Raw genomic sequence first — 16,257 nt, 5'->3', positions numbered from 1 at the left:
GTGTAAACCCAGTTAATGAAAACAGTATCCACATCTGCTTTTATATGTGACTAACGTACCAGGAAAATTGGGCAATCAATGGGACTTCTTCATAGTGTACCACCAGTGACTTCAATAGTGTACACTAAAGCAATAGATTTACAACCTCTGAAACATGCAAGCATTAAATAAATAAAAAGTGCACAGCTAATGCTCTACAGTTCATTAAAAATGCTAGAGTTTTAGCCCATTGAACCTCAACCTCACTAAGACACATCAAATATTTAAAGAAATGAATTTGCCAGGTTCATTTAGCAAAAGAAAGTGTGGCATACCACGTGTTAGCATGTTACACAAGTTGAAGCAACAGCAGCAACAATGACATGCCTATACCAGCTTTTGCATATGTTGGCATGAGCCCAGAGTCCTGAAGAGTTCATGCTCTGGTTGCTGGCATATGCTCAACTTCACGTGTCCAGTATACATCCTTCATAAATTATGATTCTATATTCTTTGTAGATATCAGCCAGAGTTTCACTTCCCAACCTGCACCTATCTCTTTTCCTAAAATGCTTGCTAATGAAATAGCAGCTTAGCAGTATGCCAGCTATGTTTTCTGACGAAACATGGGCTGTTCCTGTGAAAAAGAGTGGAGCATTAGGGAATAGCACCTCCATAACATGGAGGTGTGGAAAGCCACAAGGGCTACTGAGAGGCATTAGACAGGCTGAAGAGATGAAACTCGGCTTAGCTCACTTATGTGAGAATTAAACCCTAATTCTTTTATTGAGGAACTGTCACATGAAAATGTTTTACCAGATTTGTGGGGGAAATGGGCTAAAAGTAAGTAAGAATATAGGACTTCATGCACACTTATGGAACCGTTGAAATAATTATACATGTATAGAATACTACATGTAAAAATGAAGTCTTGGTAGGTTATTTCAACACAATAAGAATAAGCAGACAGAACAATGTAAGAATACAAATACAATGACAAAAAGGACAGAATTTTTTTTTTTTTTTTTTAATGATGTTATAGGAATCACATGCCTAGGAAATGAGTATTTCACCTAAAAACAGAGAACTTTTGGGAATTTTCAAAGGTGAGAGACCTGAAATTAGAAAACAAAACTTTAGGATATGCGTCCATTAGCACAGCAACTCAACACAGAGGTGGGAAGACCAGAAATTTCCTTATGTCAGTATGAACGAAAGAAGGAAGTCTGCATAAAGACTGTTTCCAACATGTGCTGTTGCTAACCCCTTCCAGACAGGTGCCTTCCCATGTTCCATGTGCATCCTCCACCCCTCTGCTAATATTTATGATTTTATGATACTATTTTTCTACTTTTGTTAAATGTTTTTCCTTTCATTGTCACTGCTTAACATAAATTAGGACAAGGCAAGCAGGAAAGTAGGAAATGGCTGAATGAAGGAGAAATTATGTCAGAGCTATTAGCTAAGATGAATTTTCTCCTCTTACGGTAAGACAGAACCTGAATACATGAGTAGTTAGGTATATGAAACCAGGCAGCAGCTGCTGTGCAATAATACATTCAATAGGAAAAAAAAAAAAAAGTGAAATGTTTTGTTTTCCTTCTGAAGAAAAAGCATTTAATTTGATTTACACAGCTAAACTACAAAGTGATCATCACAGACCACTACTCATACACCTGAATGCAAGGAAATTGGGAGAGAAGGCCTGTAACCCAAGGTCTGTATTTTACCCTCGATCTCTATGCAGATGACAGTTTGAATTAAAAAAGATGATCAATTTACTGAATTCTCAGTTCTAGAGAAGGCAAAAAGAAAAGAACTTCCTCCACCCATCCAGTAATCTCAGCACTCAACCTGAAAATAGGGACAACAGAAATAAAAATAGGAAGAAAAGTAGGAATTAATTCAATGTCATCAGCAGGAAGTTTTCAAGTTTCACTGGGCTTCTCCAAGTGACAACTTGGTCAGCACTGGCTGGTTACACAAGACCAGAGAAAGCAGCTTTATACAGACGTCCCAAGCCATAAAATCCCAGTGAATTTCCCAAAGATATTTACTGCACGTAGATTCTCCAGAGGGGTGTTCCTTGTATTCAGCTGTATGAGAGTTTTACAACATGAACATCACTTCTGAATGTTAAACTAAGCTGAAATTGTACTTGTCTGAGTATTCAATAAACTGGATTCAAACCCATTTTTTAGACTATAAAAAAAAGAGTACATTGTCATTACATACAAAACAAATCTTTGCAGATAATAATCTTACTTTTAGATACATTTCAGGCTTTGTGCCCATAAATATTTTTTTAAAGGATGTATACATTTCATGGTTATTTTCTTGATGTCACTAAGAGATTATCATATTTTTGGCTTGCTTACACAAGGAAAGTGAGTATTACACCATTGTTTATAAATGGTGAACCCTACAACGAGAAAGGGATTAGTTAAGTTAAAGGATAACAGTACTATAAAGTCATATGGATAAAAATAGGCTATGAGTACATTTAGATCACAGATTAGAAAAAGTAGAAATTTTAAAAAGTTTAGCTATTACAGAAAGATTTGGAGCAGCCTTCGAATTATTTGTTCAAAATACAGTTTGATACTGTTACAGAAGGGGGTTTATGCCTCGACGGGGCTTACTGGAGTTAGAAATTGCAGCTTGTGACATGACTTTTTGCACATCCAGAGCTGAATCCTCTCCAGGCATCTGCAAGGATGGGCAACATTTTTTTATTTCTTGCTTGATGCAGAACACAGCTTCAGGAGCTTCCCCGGCTCCTCCTTTTTTGCTAAAAAAGGCTATGAGAGGGAACATTGGATAGTTTATGCTGGCAACCTGAACTGGTCCAGTACTGAAAAATTTTCAGGTGTCTGTGTTGGAATACCTTGCTGGAATACTCACAGTTAAAGTAACTGTCAGATTTGGACTGATAAGGATTTATTGGTTACAGTGGCAAAGTCACGTAAAAAGAAAGTAAAAAAAAACCCAACCCTGTAACACATTACAATTTCTTCTCCTCTGACACATTATAATTTTTAGGGACATTATTTTGAACTGAAGTTTCAGTGTTCTTAATGGAGTGCTGGAAAGCAATTAATGGAGTGGCTAGTTTATGGTGTATATGATGAGAGGGAGAGTTGAACAGATTTTCTTTTTATCCCTGGAAACTCAGCCTGGCTGCGACCCATTCTGGTCTTACATTCCTAAATATTTTTGTAAGTTCACGTAACTCTGTACAGTAGGAAAGCTTAATACAGTACTCAGACTTCACTCAAATGGGAGAATTGTCCCTTGTGAGGCACTTGCACTTCTCAGAAATACCTAAAAGCAATTAATGGTACAAAGCGGAAAAAAGCTATCAAATTCTCAACTTAGCTGCTGACACAGTACAGAAAACACTGTTTTGTTCTGAATACAATGTACTTTAAACTCCCATTTCAGCTGAAAAGCATGTCTTTAAGGTCTTTAAAAAAGTATTAACTTACTTTGCATTAAGAAACAAACGTGAATATTGAACATAAAAAAAATGGAAAGAACACTTGGTGAAAGTAACAAATGCACCATGTGTCTGGGGAACGCACATTAGCTGTAAAAGTTTCTTTCATTGGCCATTAATTATCGCATCATAGCAAAAGTGTTACAGTTATGGTTGAGAAGGTAAGCTTTTTAATAAATTTGTTTTTTTCAGGTACCTACAACTAAAATATTTTTTCCTGATTTAGCATCTTTCATATTTTTCATAGAAATGAATTGATTTTAAGAGATTCAAGCTGCCCCTTTGGCAGTTTTCTGGGTTATAAAGGCATGATAAAAATATTTTATTTATGCTTCAACAAGTTTCTTGCATTATGCTAACTCAAGTGGCTTATTTTTAACTCAAACTGCTTATTTCTACAAGATGAAGCTCACTGTCATTGTGTAGAACAATTTTATTTTATTCTTTCAAGTTCACAAGCAAATAAAAATACACATTTTTATTCCAGCACAATGTTTGTCTCTGTATTCTCCTCAGCAAAACACTTTCTAAAGTAGAGCATAGAGGAATTTTGTAATTCTTTTTTTCACAGAATATGTGCATAGCTCAGACTATACAAACATCCTCTATAGCTCTCCCAGTCACTTTCCATTTCAAGAACGAGGCAATTTGTGTTAACACAAGACAGCTCATCATGTGCTAAGTCTGCATGCAATTTTCTCGTGAGAACAACCATTTTGTACCTACTTGACACACGCAGCACTATACTACACACAACTAATCAATTCTGTCTATATTAAGAAGTGGGGAGAAAAACTGCCCACAGCTGTTATATTACATCAGCTTTCCTAACTACTTCAGACAACTCATTTTGGGGACTTTTTTTTTCTTTAAACTAAATTGGCATAAAACGTAGCCCTTCTTTCTATTTCTTTTCAATTCTATTTTTTTTATTTTGCCTTCTCAGAGATTATTGGTGAAGTACAAGTGTCAGAGAACAAGCTATGCTTTCTGCAGGCATCCCCACAAGTTTTGAGGGCAACAAGCTCCCAGGGTCATTGGGTACCCTTGGAGGATTAACAGACCAGCAAGATATGAATAAGTAATAGCATGTTTTCATCAGAGACCTCACAGGCTAGTCTATAGACATGAACTTTTGGAAGAGAATAACTTATATATATGATTTTTTTTTTTCTTATATGTAAGCAAATGAGAAATGTCTCTCAATTGATATCAAGTCAGAGATAGAGACATAAAAAAAGGTATCAGTAGGGCCCAGAAAACTCTCTGAGAGGGAAGGATGGAGTTTGGAGCTTTTCTTCTGATACTGACTTTTACCCAACACCACCATGATGTTGAGATGTTCCTATTCAGAACTTGAGGTCTCTCACATTTTATGTATGGATACTACCAGATGAGGCACCAAACTTTGGTCTTCTTAACAGTAAACACGCTAAAGACCACATTGCACATGAATACAAGAAATATTATAATATTTTTTTGAGTTTGAAAACATTATTCCATCAATAGCCTACAGCTGAGGGATCAAAACCACAAAATACTGAACACAAGGACTCTGCTATCAAATTACCTCGCAGCTCACTTCGCAAGATTAGCTCAGTTATCGATCAACTAATACTAATTTTTATCAGCTTGCCTTCCCAGCATTCTGCTCTGTGACTTCATACAAACTGCTCTTAAACCACATTTCTGTTTTTCCTACTTCTCCAACCAGTCTGCCATTTTTTTATAGAAAAGATATGCAGCTTGCATCAGTCCTAAGTGGTATAGTTCAGCTTTATCATTCCAAAAAGATTCTATGTTATGTGAATATAAAAGCTGAAATGAAATACTGACATCTATGACAAAGATGTTCCTGAAACTGCTGTGTCCCCACAGAACATTTTTATTTTGCCATGCAGGCATTTCCAACAGAAATCTGTTTTGTCAGGGAAAAAAATGCAAATAGTTACACTCAAAAGTATAGCAATGCAACCTGACAAACCACTGACGTCTTAAATATCTTTACCACACCACATACATACCAGCAGTTGGTAACTTCGTGCCCGAGCTGAAACCATAGTTTCACGCCAGAACTGGAGGAATGCAATCCCAGCAGCACATTCAGAATGGCATAAACGCCCGTCACGCCAATGAGCAGCGCCTGCGAGGGAATGCAGCGCTGGCACGTCTTACATCTCATTATGAAGCATGGAATTAAGAGCAAAGACATGGCCTGGTAGCCCATATTGTTTCTATCAGAGGGAAAAAAATACCACAAGAACCAGAGAAATGAATATGGCAGTTTAGGAGACAAATGAAAAACAGGCTTAAGGTAGAAAGAAAAGATGGGAAACACTTGGTTCTGGACACTTGCACTAAAACTATGGGATTGATTTTACTAACCTATTTTTCAGAGTTAATTACTGCTATTTTAAAACAGCACTGTAATATCCAAAAGGAAACATCCTCTCTTTTTAGAATTACTGCTTTTTTTACACATTATGGTGTAGTAGCTCTACACAAGTAGATATACAGCGTATTTTCCTGTTGTCTCATCCTCTAAAATATAAAGTATGTGATGTCTAATAGTCTGTATTGTGACTTTGCACTGGTAAGGTAATGAAAAGGTAATTTTTTAATTAAGTTTGCCCAGTTTGACTTGTGACATTGATCCTGCCTCTGTTTCTCTTTCTCTGGTTTCTCAAAATTTCTATGCAACAATTGCAAATTAGGTATCCTCCTTCTGTGCCATTCATTAAAATACTGCCTGCAGCCAAATAATATTTACTTTGAAATGCATTTCACCCTGGACTCCTTTACTTCTACATGAGGACCAACAGTGGTTTTTCCAAGTCCAGTTTTCTGTTCCATGATGTTTTCAAAGGATCCTTCATGTCTGCTGTTGTCTCTTGCTGCTTATGTAACCAGGCAGGTATTTTCATCAAGCTACAGTAGTCAGGGCTTCCACGGATCTCTCTCATTTTATACTTACAACACTGAACACAGAAAATACACATGCGTATATTGGTTGTGATGATAGTACTAGGAGAAGGGGAGTATCAATTCTGCAAACTCAAATTCCTAGTGCTGGGTCAGGATTTGGTTCATTACATTAACTCTTGCTCAGCATATTTCTAATTTAACATTGTTCACAGAAAAAAATAATACATTCAATAGGACAGCTACAGTTGACTTCCATCCATTAAAAAAAAAGAGAAAAATAAAATATAAATTTTTCCAAGTAGACTTATTTGCTAGCAGGATTCTATCAATTTTTAATGACAGTATGTTAATACAAGTGTTTTATACATGGATCCATCGTATTTGTTTTTTTCCCTGTGATTACACCAGATTATATTACTGGAAGAATAGACCAAATTTATGTCTGGACTAAAACTGAGCCTAAAAAGCCTATCAAGAAGACAACAAGAGGATGACCTTAACCATATCCCCTGCAGCCCTGCTAGCATTTGTCACAGTCCTCTCAGGTATAAAGATGCGCCAGCACTGTCTCAGTCTTGTCACCAAGACAGCCTTGTCACCAAAGATGACAGGTTGAGTATCATCTCCATCCCTGTCTAAGACCTATGCACACCCTGTGCTATTCAGCCTACACCATGCTTGGATTGGCACCATGGGATTCAGTGAGACTTACTTCAGTTGTTGTAGTCAAAGCTAAAAATTTTTCTGATACAGGACAATTTTCTGCTATAGAACCTGCCTTTTCACTGCTTACAAAAAAGTGAGGTTTACAGTTACTAACTAGTAACTAAATTAGCTAACAACTGAATTCTTGTGACGAATGGAGCTGCACAAAATACTTCAACTGAGCATCAGTATCCTCTATCTGCACTCGTGTATTTGTGCCCATTAAGACTGCTTGCCAGTCAGGCCAGGAGGAGTGCATCAAAAATAAATAAATTACTCAAGCTATATAAGGTAGAAATGTAAGATAATTGGTATTACATAAACATCAATGTACTTTTTCTTACAACATTTTCTCTCTCTAGATACATTGAGATCCCCCAGTATTACTAGATTTGGAGATATTAGGTAAACAATACTATTTCACAGATGAAAAACATAGAGAGGTAGAGAGAGATCAAGTGATGTGACAAAAATGGAATTAAAATCTATGGCAAAATTTAAAAAAGAGAATCTCTGATTTCCAATCATTTGTCTCAAATAAAAGGCTCTTCTTTCCAAAGACTTTCTTGTTTCAAAAGACTCTTTTGTTTAACATCAAAATATAAATATTATATTACCTGACTGTTATGCATTTGCTATAGCATGCATAAAATTCCCTATTTACACAAACACCTTTATGATTAAGAAGGATTAATTACCTTTAAGTAAAAGGCGTGCTAGCTAAAAAGCTGTATTTTTAATTAAATGCAATGCCTAAAATGTAGCATCTTCCAGGATCAGATGACGACAAAAGAAATCTGTCAATAAATAAATACTGTCAAGCAATAAAGTTGTCCAACTTAAACAGTCAGTTGGAAATTTATCCACTATGAATAAGATAATTTTAGCTAAGGTGATAGGGGAAACTTCTCATTACAACATTACATTTTCTTTGTAATAAATAAATATATAAATAAATTTGTATTTTTGCATGATTTACAAGATATAATTCAAATGTTTTAAATGTTAATATTTGATGCTAAAAAAAAAATCTTTAAAGTGAGGAACTGAAGATATTCTGGTGCTACAAGGATCATTTTTATATCTCCTTTCAGTCTGATATCAGACTCATACCAATCTCACCAACCTATGTCATTAAAATTGTAAGATATTAAAATGATTTTATAGAAATTTCATTTTATGGAACTAAATGGGTTTTATGGAAAAAATACTTTTTTCTGACGTGCATTTAATTATTTAGCAATAATTCATTTAAATGTTACAAACTTCATTGACAGATATATGAAGTTAGATCACATTCATTTAAATGGACGTCTCTGTCTTCTGGCTGTATCAGAATAAACGTGACATTGGCGTTATTGAGTAACGTGACCAAAATTATCACAATGGCAGATGACCAAGCACCAAAGGGAGGCAAAATTCCAGAGCATCCAGGCTGTTACCACCACAAAGGAAGACTGGCCGTGGTGGATGCAGGAGGAGCCTCAGGATGGGTAAGGAATCTGGTCCTAACCCAGGGATATGCTGCAAGCCCAGACAAAAATATCTTTCAGCGGCTGACCATGGCATTCATGATCAATGAAAGAATGAGATGGCTAAGTAGCTGTGTGTATTAAGCTCTGAAAAATACAGCCCAATTCACTAGCTTAACACTCATTTTCTTGGTAGAAATTGGTTCTTTCCATGCTCCAGGATGAGCCTTAAAAAACATTCATTTCACAAAAAGCTATTCTAATTTTAGGTGATAAATAATTATTATATGGGTAAATATTTTCTTTCCTCTTTCTGATCTGTCCACTGCCTGACCTATGTTCATAGCTTTTTTTTCCCCTTCCTGTATTTATAAAGCTCTTTATTTTCTGAGTATCTCAAACCCTTCAAAGCTGTTATTTGCAATAGATGTGTCTCTGGAAGAACAGGTACCTTAACTTCAGTAATTCATGAATTTTCAGAGCTTTCCTCTTTGAGCTCAATATTTATAATTGCCTTAGTACTGAATATATTGCAGGCAAGCATACTTAACACCAATTAAAAAACTGCCAGCTATATTAGCTGCATCTAGAAGTGACAAAGGCAACTACCCTGCTTCATGCAAACACTAGCATCATCATAATTAGAAAGACAATCTCTTAATCTGACACTGAAACCAAAAGGGTAACTCAAAGTTCAATGAGCACCAAGAGGAATATGAATTGGTTTCAGTCTAGTTTAGAGTATGTGCACAAAGTACAATCTCGCTCCACGAGAAAAATAATTCCCTATGACTATTCCCATCCTTCCTCACCTACTGGAATATGCTCAACCACTTCAAATAGTAATGCAGCATAAAGAGTTTTTTGTAAACAACTACAACAAGCCAACACAATAAGAAATTTTACATTAAAAATTGCTTAGATTTCCCCAGGACTCCTAGACATATTACTAGACAAGGAAAAATAATGGTTGGAGCATTTGTATTTTTGTTCTTTGAGAATATTTAAGGTGAATTTAAACAAAGAACTTGTTTGTTATCATTATCAACTAGATCTAGAGAATTTACTAAATCCATGTGGGATTTGAAATACAAGAAAAAGTGGCAAGAAAACTTCAGATACTTGAAAGGAGCTTGTACTGATTTTCCTTTCTCCATATTTCTCCAAATACAAAAACTAGATAAAACCAAACAGTTTCAAGCATGTCATGACTACTTACACAACAAACAGCTCTAAGAAACAGGTTTTAAAAACGTCTTTTCCCTGAGTAACATCACAGCATTTCTCTAAACATGGCTAAATGGTATTTAAGATGAATTAGTGTGGTCATTTGAGGTCTCCAAGATTATTAATCTACTCTCTGTTAAAAGCACTTGCATGAAGTTAGGGGCACACTCCTTGCAAGCTCTTCAGGGGGAAAAAAAAAAAAAAAAAAAAAGTTGTACAATTGGATCCTGACTGTCAGTCTGAAATATTATTAGTTTATAACTAGTATTGTTCTATTTTTACAACAATCCAAAAAAGAACACGTAATTCTAAATTTAATTTATGAAGTTTCTAACTTTAAAGATGTCATATATACATGTTGAAAACAAATTTGTTTAACAATTTCTTTAAACATATTTCCAATCCTTCACAGTGCCTAGGAAAACATCTCTGTTTCTTCATGTGTGTGCGTGTGTGTTTGTGCACACGCACTTTTCAAAAGTACAGGCAGGAAAAGAAATGAAGTGGCCAGTAATTTAAAGAACGTAAATTGCATGTTTAAAGAAGCACATCAGTATATCAAAATGTAAAACCTTTATATTTTACCTTTTCATCACTTGAGTTTTGCTAAAGAATGTCTAAATACCATATTTTTATACCAGCTGTTTAACAACATGGGTTTTTTTCTATGGTCTAACTTATTTTGCTTGCCTTTCCTGCCCTTTCATTCCCTCAAGTTAATGTGTTATTACTTCAATTGCACAGCACAATATAGAGTTGTAGAATGTCACACTGAAATCTACTGAAAGTAGGTTTTATGCAATCTTATCTAATAATAGCTGAGGACAATATGTGACTGCATAGCACTGCCACACAGTTGGTTAACTTTACAATACAGCAACACTTAATAAAAGTACACACAATCTAAGTGAGACCTGGTCGAGTAAAACTGATCTATACAGCTAAAAAAATAAAATTTAAAAAAAAATCATTGCTAAATTCTTACAAATACTTCAGTATTTTTTTACTTTGTCTAGAAACATCTCTAGGAATATTGGGAAAATGTAACAGCAAGTTTCTGTAAAACAGTCACTGTTGAAGTATTAGTGCCTGGCATGCTTTTCTTCTGGGTCAACTGTGAAAAATACGTGTAATCTTGCTTAGTGATCTTTCATCCTGATTTCCCAAGGAAACACTGCTTATGCAATCATGGTCTGTTTGTGTATGTTTGTTTATTTTTATTTGCTGGTTCCCTCCAAATGGCTTCTGAACCCATTAAAGAGTTTCAGCCACAGGGGATGAAGGAGCAGCAGTCTCAGAGGTAATTATGCTCCTATAAACTTAATGAAACAGTACATTTGGTTATGAAACAGAGAGAGAGAGACTTCATACACCCACTTCAGAAAATGCCAAGTACAAGACCAACCCCATTAAGCACCAAGAAACCCACAGCAGAGAAGAAGCCACAACAGATTGCCCCCAGCTAGAGATAAAATGGGGAGTTAGTGCAGGACAAGGGCTATCCAGGAAATTGTGATGCAGGGGTTGCTGTGGAGGGTAAGAAAATCAGTAGTGTGGTTAATAGCTCAGATACATACTGTTTTGTGCCAGCTGACATCAGGATGAGGGTATAAGATTTAGTTTCCCAGTCTAGATCTTGACTTTGGGTCCAGTAGAGCTGGAGCACCTCGCCTAACAACCTCAGTCCTTGTCCCCAGAAGCATCATGTGGACTATGGCTGGCCAAATATTCTCAAGCATAAAAAGAATTGCTACAACTGTTACTAATAATACTACTTTGCTGGACACTGTTCAGAGACAGCAATGTCTTGGGAGCAGGGTCCATACCATTTATTGCTATGATCAGGTGTCTGCTAGTAACTTGGTAATCTGCACTAGTCTATGATTCCTCGGGTAATAGCAACGGTTAACCCCACTGACCATAAGTTAAAAATCAACAAATAAATAACAATAATTTTTAAAAAGCAAACTGTAAGTCACAGATTTTCCTATTTAATATATTGTTCCAATTTATGGAGTAACTATACCATCAAATTAAATAGACTTAATTTTTCAGTTGTTCAGATCATCTAAATCACTGTTTTACCTAAATGAGAGCTTCTGGATTGCTGAGACGTACTTGAAAGGACTACCTCACTATTTCACGGCTTTGAAAGCCCACTTTGCCTTTCTTGTATGGTACCCAGAGCATATGAAAAACTTATTTAAATGTCTACGATAACTGATGCTGTCCTGCTTAGATCAATGCAACTCCCAAGAAGAAAGGACACTGACTACAGACAGGGAAGGCACTGGAACTGAAACCATTACAAGCTGTCAAGTCTTTGCCCCAAGCTTCAGATCCAAGCTGAACTCAGCCTCCTGAATGTGAAGCCATCTCCACAGGGTGTATCACAGAAACGGGTTCAAGGTGCTCACTCTCATCTGTAGAATTTACGGTCTGTAGATCTCTTCCAGTTAAATTCCACAAAGCTCTTCATATTTTAACAAACAGTTTCTTTACCACACTTGCTTCAAAAAAGGTTATTTATTTTCTTACCTACACTTCTGATTTTATTCCAAATCAAGGCCTATATAACTGAGCCCCATACAAAACCTAAGTTTACAGAAAGTTTTTATCTTTGCATGGTATTTAAGTAATGATATTCACTTCTTAATGCCTCTTGTTAGTACTACAAAGTAAGCCCAGTGGCACAGAGGCACATCATGATCCAGATGCCATAACACATTTGTGAGTCAACGTTTCCAATCCAGCACAAGGCAGCAATTCTTAGTTTCAGAAAACTCAGACTAAGTGGAGAGAGAATGCCATCTCTACAGATCACTCGTGAGTCACTGTTCACACACACAAAATACAGAAAAAACACCTTTTGTGAGATGGTGTTTTTAAAAGCATTTTTACAAACTGCCCAGTAAAAATACTAATATTTCCTAAATGTATTTTGATCACTATTACTTACATAGTTTTTATTACAGACATTATTAAATGTTTAATTTTTAATATTAATAAAGTATTAGTAAATATAGGATTGTCTTTCTATTACTAAAAGGGAAATAACTGTTTCCCCAAACATCTTTTTTCCTGGCTAGCTGGTTGTATCCCCTGAAAACCTAATATCAGATTTCCTTTTCCAGCAGTAACACAATTTAAGACAATCTGAAATAGAAACCTTGTAATACTCATGCTATAGTTGGAAAAAATGCAATTTTCTGAGAAGTCTGCAGAAACAAATACAAACTAGGTCCAACTGTATTTTGAAAAAATTGCATTTCATTCACAATATAGGAGTTCTACAATAGTCTTAGCTTTAGAGAAAACGATTCTGTCTTACTCTTAGAATGGACAGTTAAGGGGCAAACAACTTATGTTTCTCGGTTTGCTTGATTAAAGATGCATAAAATGAGGAGTCTTAGTTTGAGACAACTGCCCCGTGAGGTCTCTCGTTTGTGTAACACGCTGTTGAGAAATCACCAGAACTTGGGAGAACTGACACTTCTGTAATCCTATTCCTGTTGTGACATGCATTGAAAAACAAAATAATAAGGGGAAAGTTGTCACTAGCTTATTGGAGTAGGGCTTCAAACAGTTCTCTGCTCAAAAAGAGGGTTTGAGCACTCCAGGATAAGAAAGAGCTAGAATATACACGTCACTCAGTTCCACCTGAAATTTTACTTCTCCTCTAAAGTTTTCAAGTTTGACATTGAATGATTTCATTTTCCCCATAAGCTAACACTCTTCTGGCTCATGATCTCATGGTAGCCACAAAAGAATTAGACACACATGATTGTTGTCTCTATGACATTCACATTACTAATTTTTTTGTTCTGAACAGGACCACAAGGAGTGCAAAGCCAAATTAAATGAGTAATCCTTAACTCCAGCACACTTGCGTTTCTAAGCACCTGATCATGTAAACGTAACATTATCTTAAAGGAAGCTGGATTTTCCTGCTACTGTACTTCATAAGATTCTCTACCTCCCCTTTCAGGCAAGGAATAAAAGTTCTTGGTCCAATTTGATGAGCCATGAACATCGACAGCAGTTGCTGTTATAGTTCTCCATTTTAAGCACCTGAAGTAGTGCTCTGAATTAGCTTCTGTGGAAGAGGCAAAGCTGGGGAAACCTTTGTCTGAGGGTTAGGAGCACTCATCCAGATGTAGTTCATTCACACCCACCTCCTAGTAACTATTCCAGCTGTTGTCATTGCCCCAGCTGAAACTGGGACTTCGCAGATATTGATAAGTGTATGGGGCCAGAGAACAAGAAACAGAGCATCTGAATCTGATGAGAAAGTCATCACCTGAATTCTAGTCTTTGCTTCAAGGACCACTTATGGATTTTGTATTAATGCCTTGGCCAAATACCATTATATACAGAGGAGATGATACTCACGCATTTTTTCTGTAATGTTGTGAAAATTCAATACAATAAAATTAAGAAGGTTTAGATGGTGATGATACTTGAGGCTACACACCTAAGTCATTTTTTTGTTTTCTCACTGTTCTCAATACTGTTTGCAATGTCTTTTCAGATTGAAGTATTTCTCTAACTAGATAACTAATAAAGTTTTTAAAAGTACGTTCTCAGTATCATTCCCCAATGTAAATTAAACCTTAAAAAAACCCAGAGGAGATGTTTTCCTCTATTTCTAAACACTAATGCCTTACTTGCAGTACATCGGAATTTAATTAACTAATTTCCCTTCTTGCAATAAATTTGTAATCCTATCCCCTATTCTAAATTGTTTTGTCTAAAATATTTGTAAACTTCTTTATAAACCTCATATCATTGTTACACCTAAGATTAAACCAGTTAGTAAATAATACACAACTACTCTTCATTCCATACCATTTAATATTGCCAACGTTAAAGAAGTATTTGTCACATCTATAACTAGATGCAGAGAAAATGTAGCATTCCTTTACATAACTGTTCAGACAGTTAGCTTTATCCTAACCCTTCAAGGTGCTTAAGGGATTGCTCCAGACCTTGAAATACATTGTTTATCTTTAAATTTCAGTTAGAATATTCAAATATCTCAGTATCATATACTTACCCACCTTATTACACAACCATAAACAGCATGCACATCACACACATACATAGTAAAATATTAGCTAAAGTTGATTTTAATATGTAATTTTTTTTGCATATGGAAACATTGATACAACATAGAATACATTCATGCATTCATGAATGTAGCAACTACTTTATATCAACAGCTCTACATAATGAAGGTATTCTTACAAAGCAATACAAAAATAATTTAGCTTAAGCTGTAGGAGTTATAAAATAGGCATGATATAATGGCTCATTTTAGATGCACTGGCAAAGTTGCCTATAGATATAAAAAATAGCCTTTTAGACTTGCTCACATGATTATGAGTGACCTATATATACAGAAAGCAGTGTTATTACAGTATAGCTGTTACTGCTTATTTATTCCATTGAAGTTTCCAAATGTTTTCTTCCTAACTCATTAGCTGCTCCTGAGCTCCTCTTCCCCACTCCAAATATTGGCTAGAAATACATGGTCATGGAGGTTTATCAATGTCATTGTCTGCTCCAGTGATAAATGCTGTCCAATTTCTTTAGAATATAATTAAAATAGAAAATATAATTAAAATATAGACTAGAATTAAAATGGAAGTATTGGAGACCAATGAGTTAAATAACCCAAACTACATGTCAGGTATATTAGTGTTACCATTACATATATCAGTCTTCACTGTGATAGTGTACATAGTGTAGTACAAGTCTTTGACTGGATGTTTATTTTAGTTCCAAATTGATGGCAGTGCTTTCCTGTGTTTTCCACGTCCATCCCCATTCACTCATTTTTATGCTGTTTCTTAACTTGATGACTGCCTAGAAACTCTACTGTGCAATACAGTTCAGAACATCTCAACTTCATTATCTGATGTTTGTTTCTAAATTTAAAATACAAAGATTTTTTAATTGAAGGTGGAACGAGGCTGATGAGTTACTCACAGTCTCTCCAGGGATCTCAGTCCAAAGAAAGAGCCGTTCTTCAACCATAAGATCTTGTTGTTACTCAGAATCCTACAAGAAGTCAGGAAAGAATCTGGTTAATAGAACATGATAATTCCACTGATTAAAAACATGTAATTATACTAAATGACTGTTCTGTAAAATACTAATCTCAAAATTCTCTGCTTCATTTGCATTTTCCCATCATAGCCGTAAATAAAGATTACCATTTCCTGAAGTGCATAGTTTCTTCTTTATTAAATAAAAGCAGATTCTAGAAATATGTCAATAAATTTTGGTTTCAACTTGAAAATTGTAACATTGATAAATGCCCACACTTCACTAGTAGATTCTAAACTACCACTGGCAAAGGTACTTGTTGGGCTTCCCAGTCAGCAAAAAGGCTGATGAAGCAAGGGACTTGTTAAAAGCTGTTCCAGTAGATTAAAGGACAATACA

At 35.6% G+C, this 16,257-nt stretch overlaps 1 protein-coding gene across 1 annotated transcript in view; it reads right to left on the bottom strand.

The window, feature by feature from the left end:
• LOC127017856 (adhesion G protein-coupled receptor A3-like) overlaps nucleotides 1-16,257 on the bottom strand; it is a 284,811-nt gene that overhangs the window by 225,155 nt on the left and 43,399 nt on the right. Inside the window, exon 2 of the mRNA XM_050899150.1 lies at nucleotides 15,799-15,870. Coding sequence (XP_050755107.1) covers nucleotides 15,799-15,870 — 72 coding nt within the window. The remainder of the gene's footprint in view (nucleotides 1-15,798; nucleotides 15,871-16,257) is intronic.

Source organism: Gymnogyps californianus, chromosome 6 (assembly GCF_018139145.2).
Source record: "Gymnogyps californianus isolate 813 chromosome 6, ASM1813914v2, whole genome shotgun sequence".
Taxonomy (NCBI): domain Eukaryota; kingdom Metazoa; phylum Chordata; class Aves; order Accipitriformes; family Cathartidae; genus Gymnogyps; species Gymnogyps californianus.
This window is presented reverse-complemented; position numbering and strand designations above follow the sequence as displayed.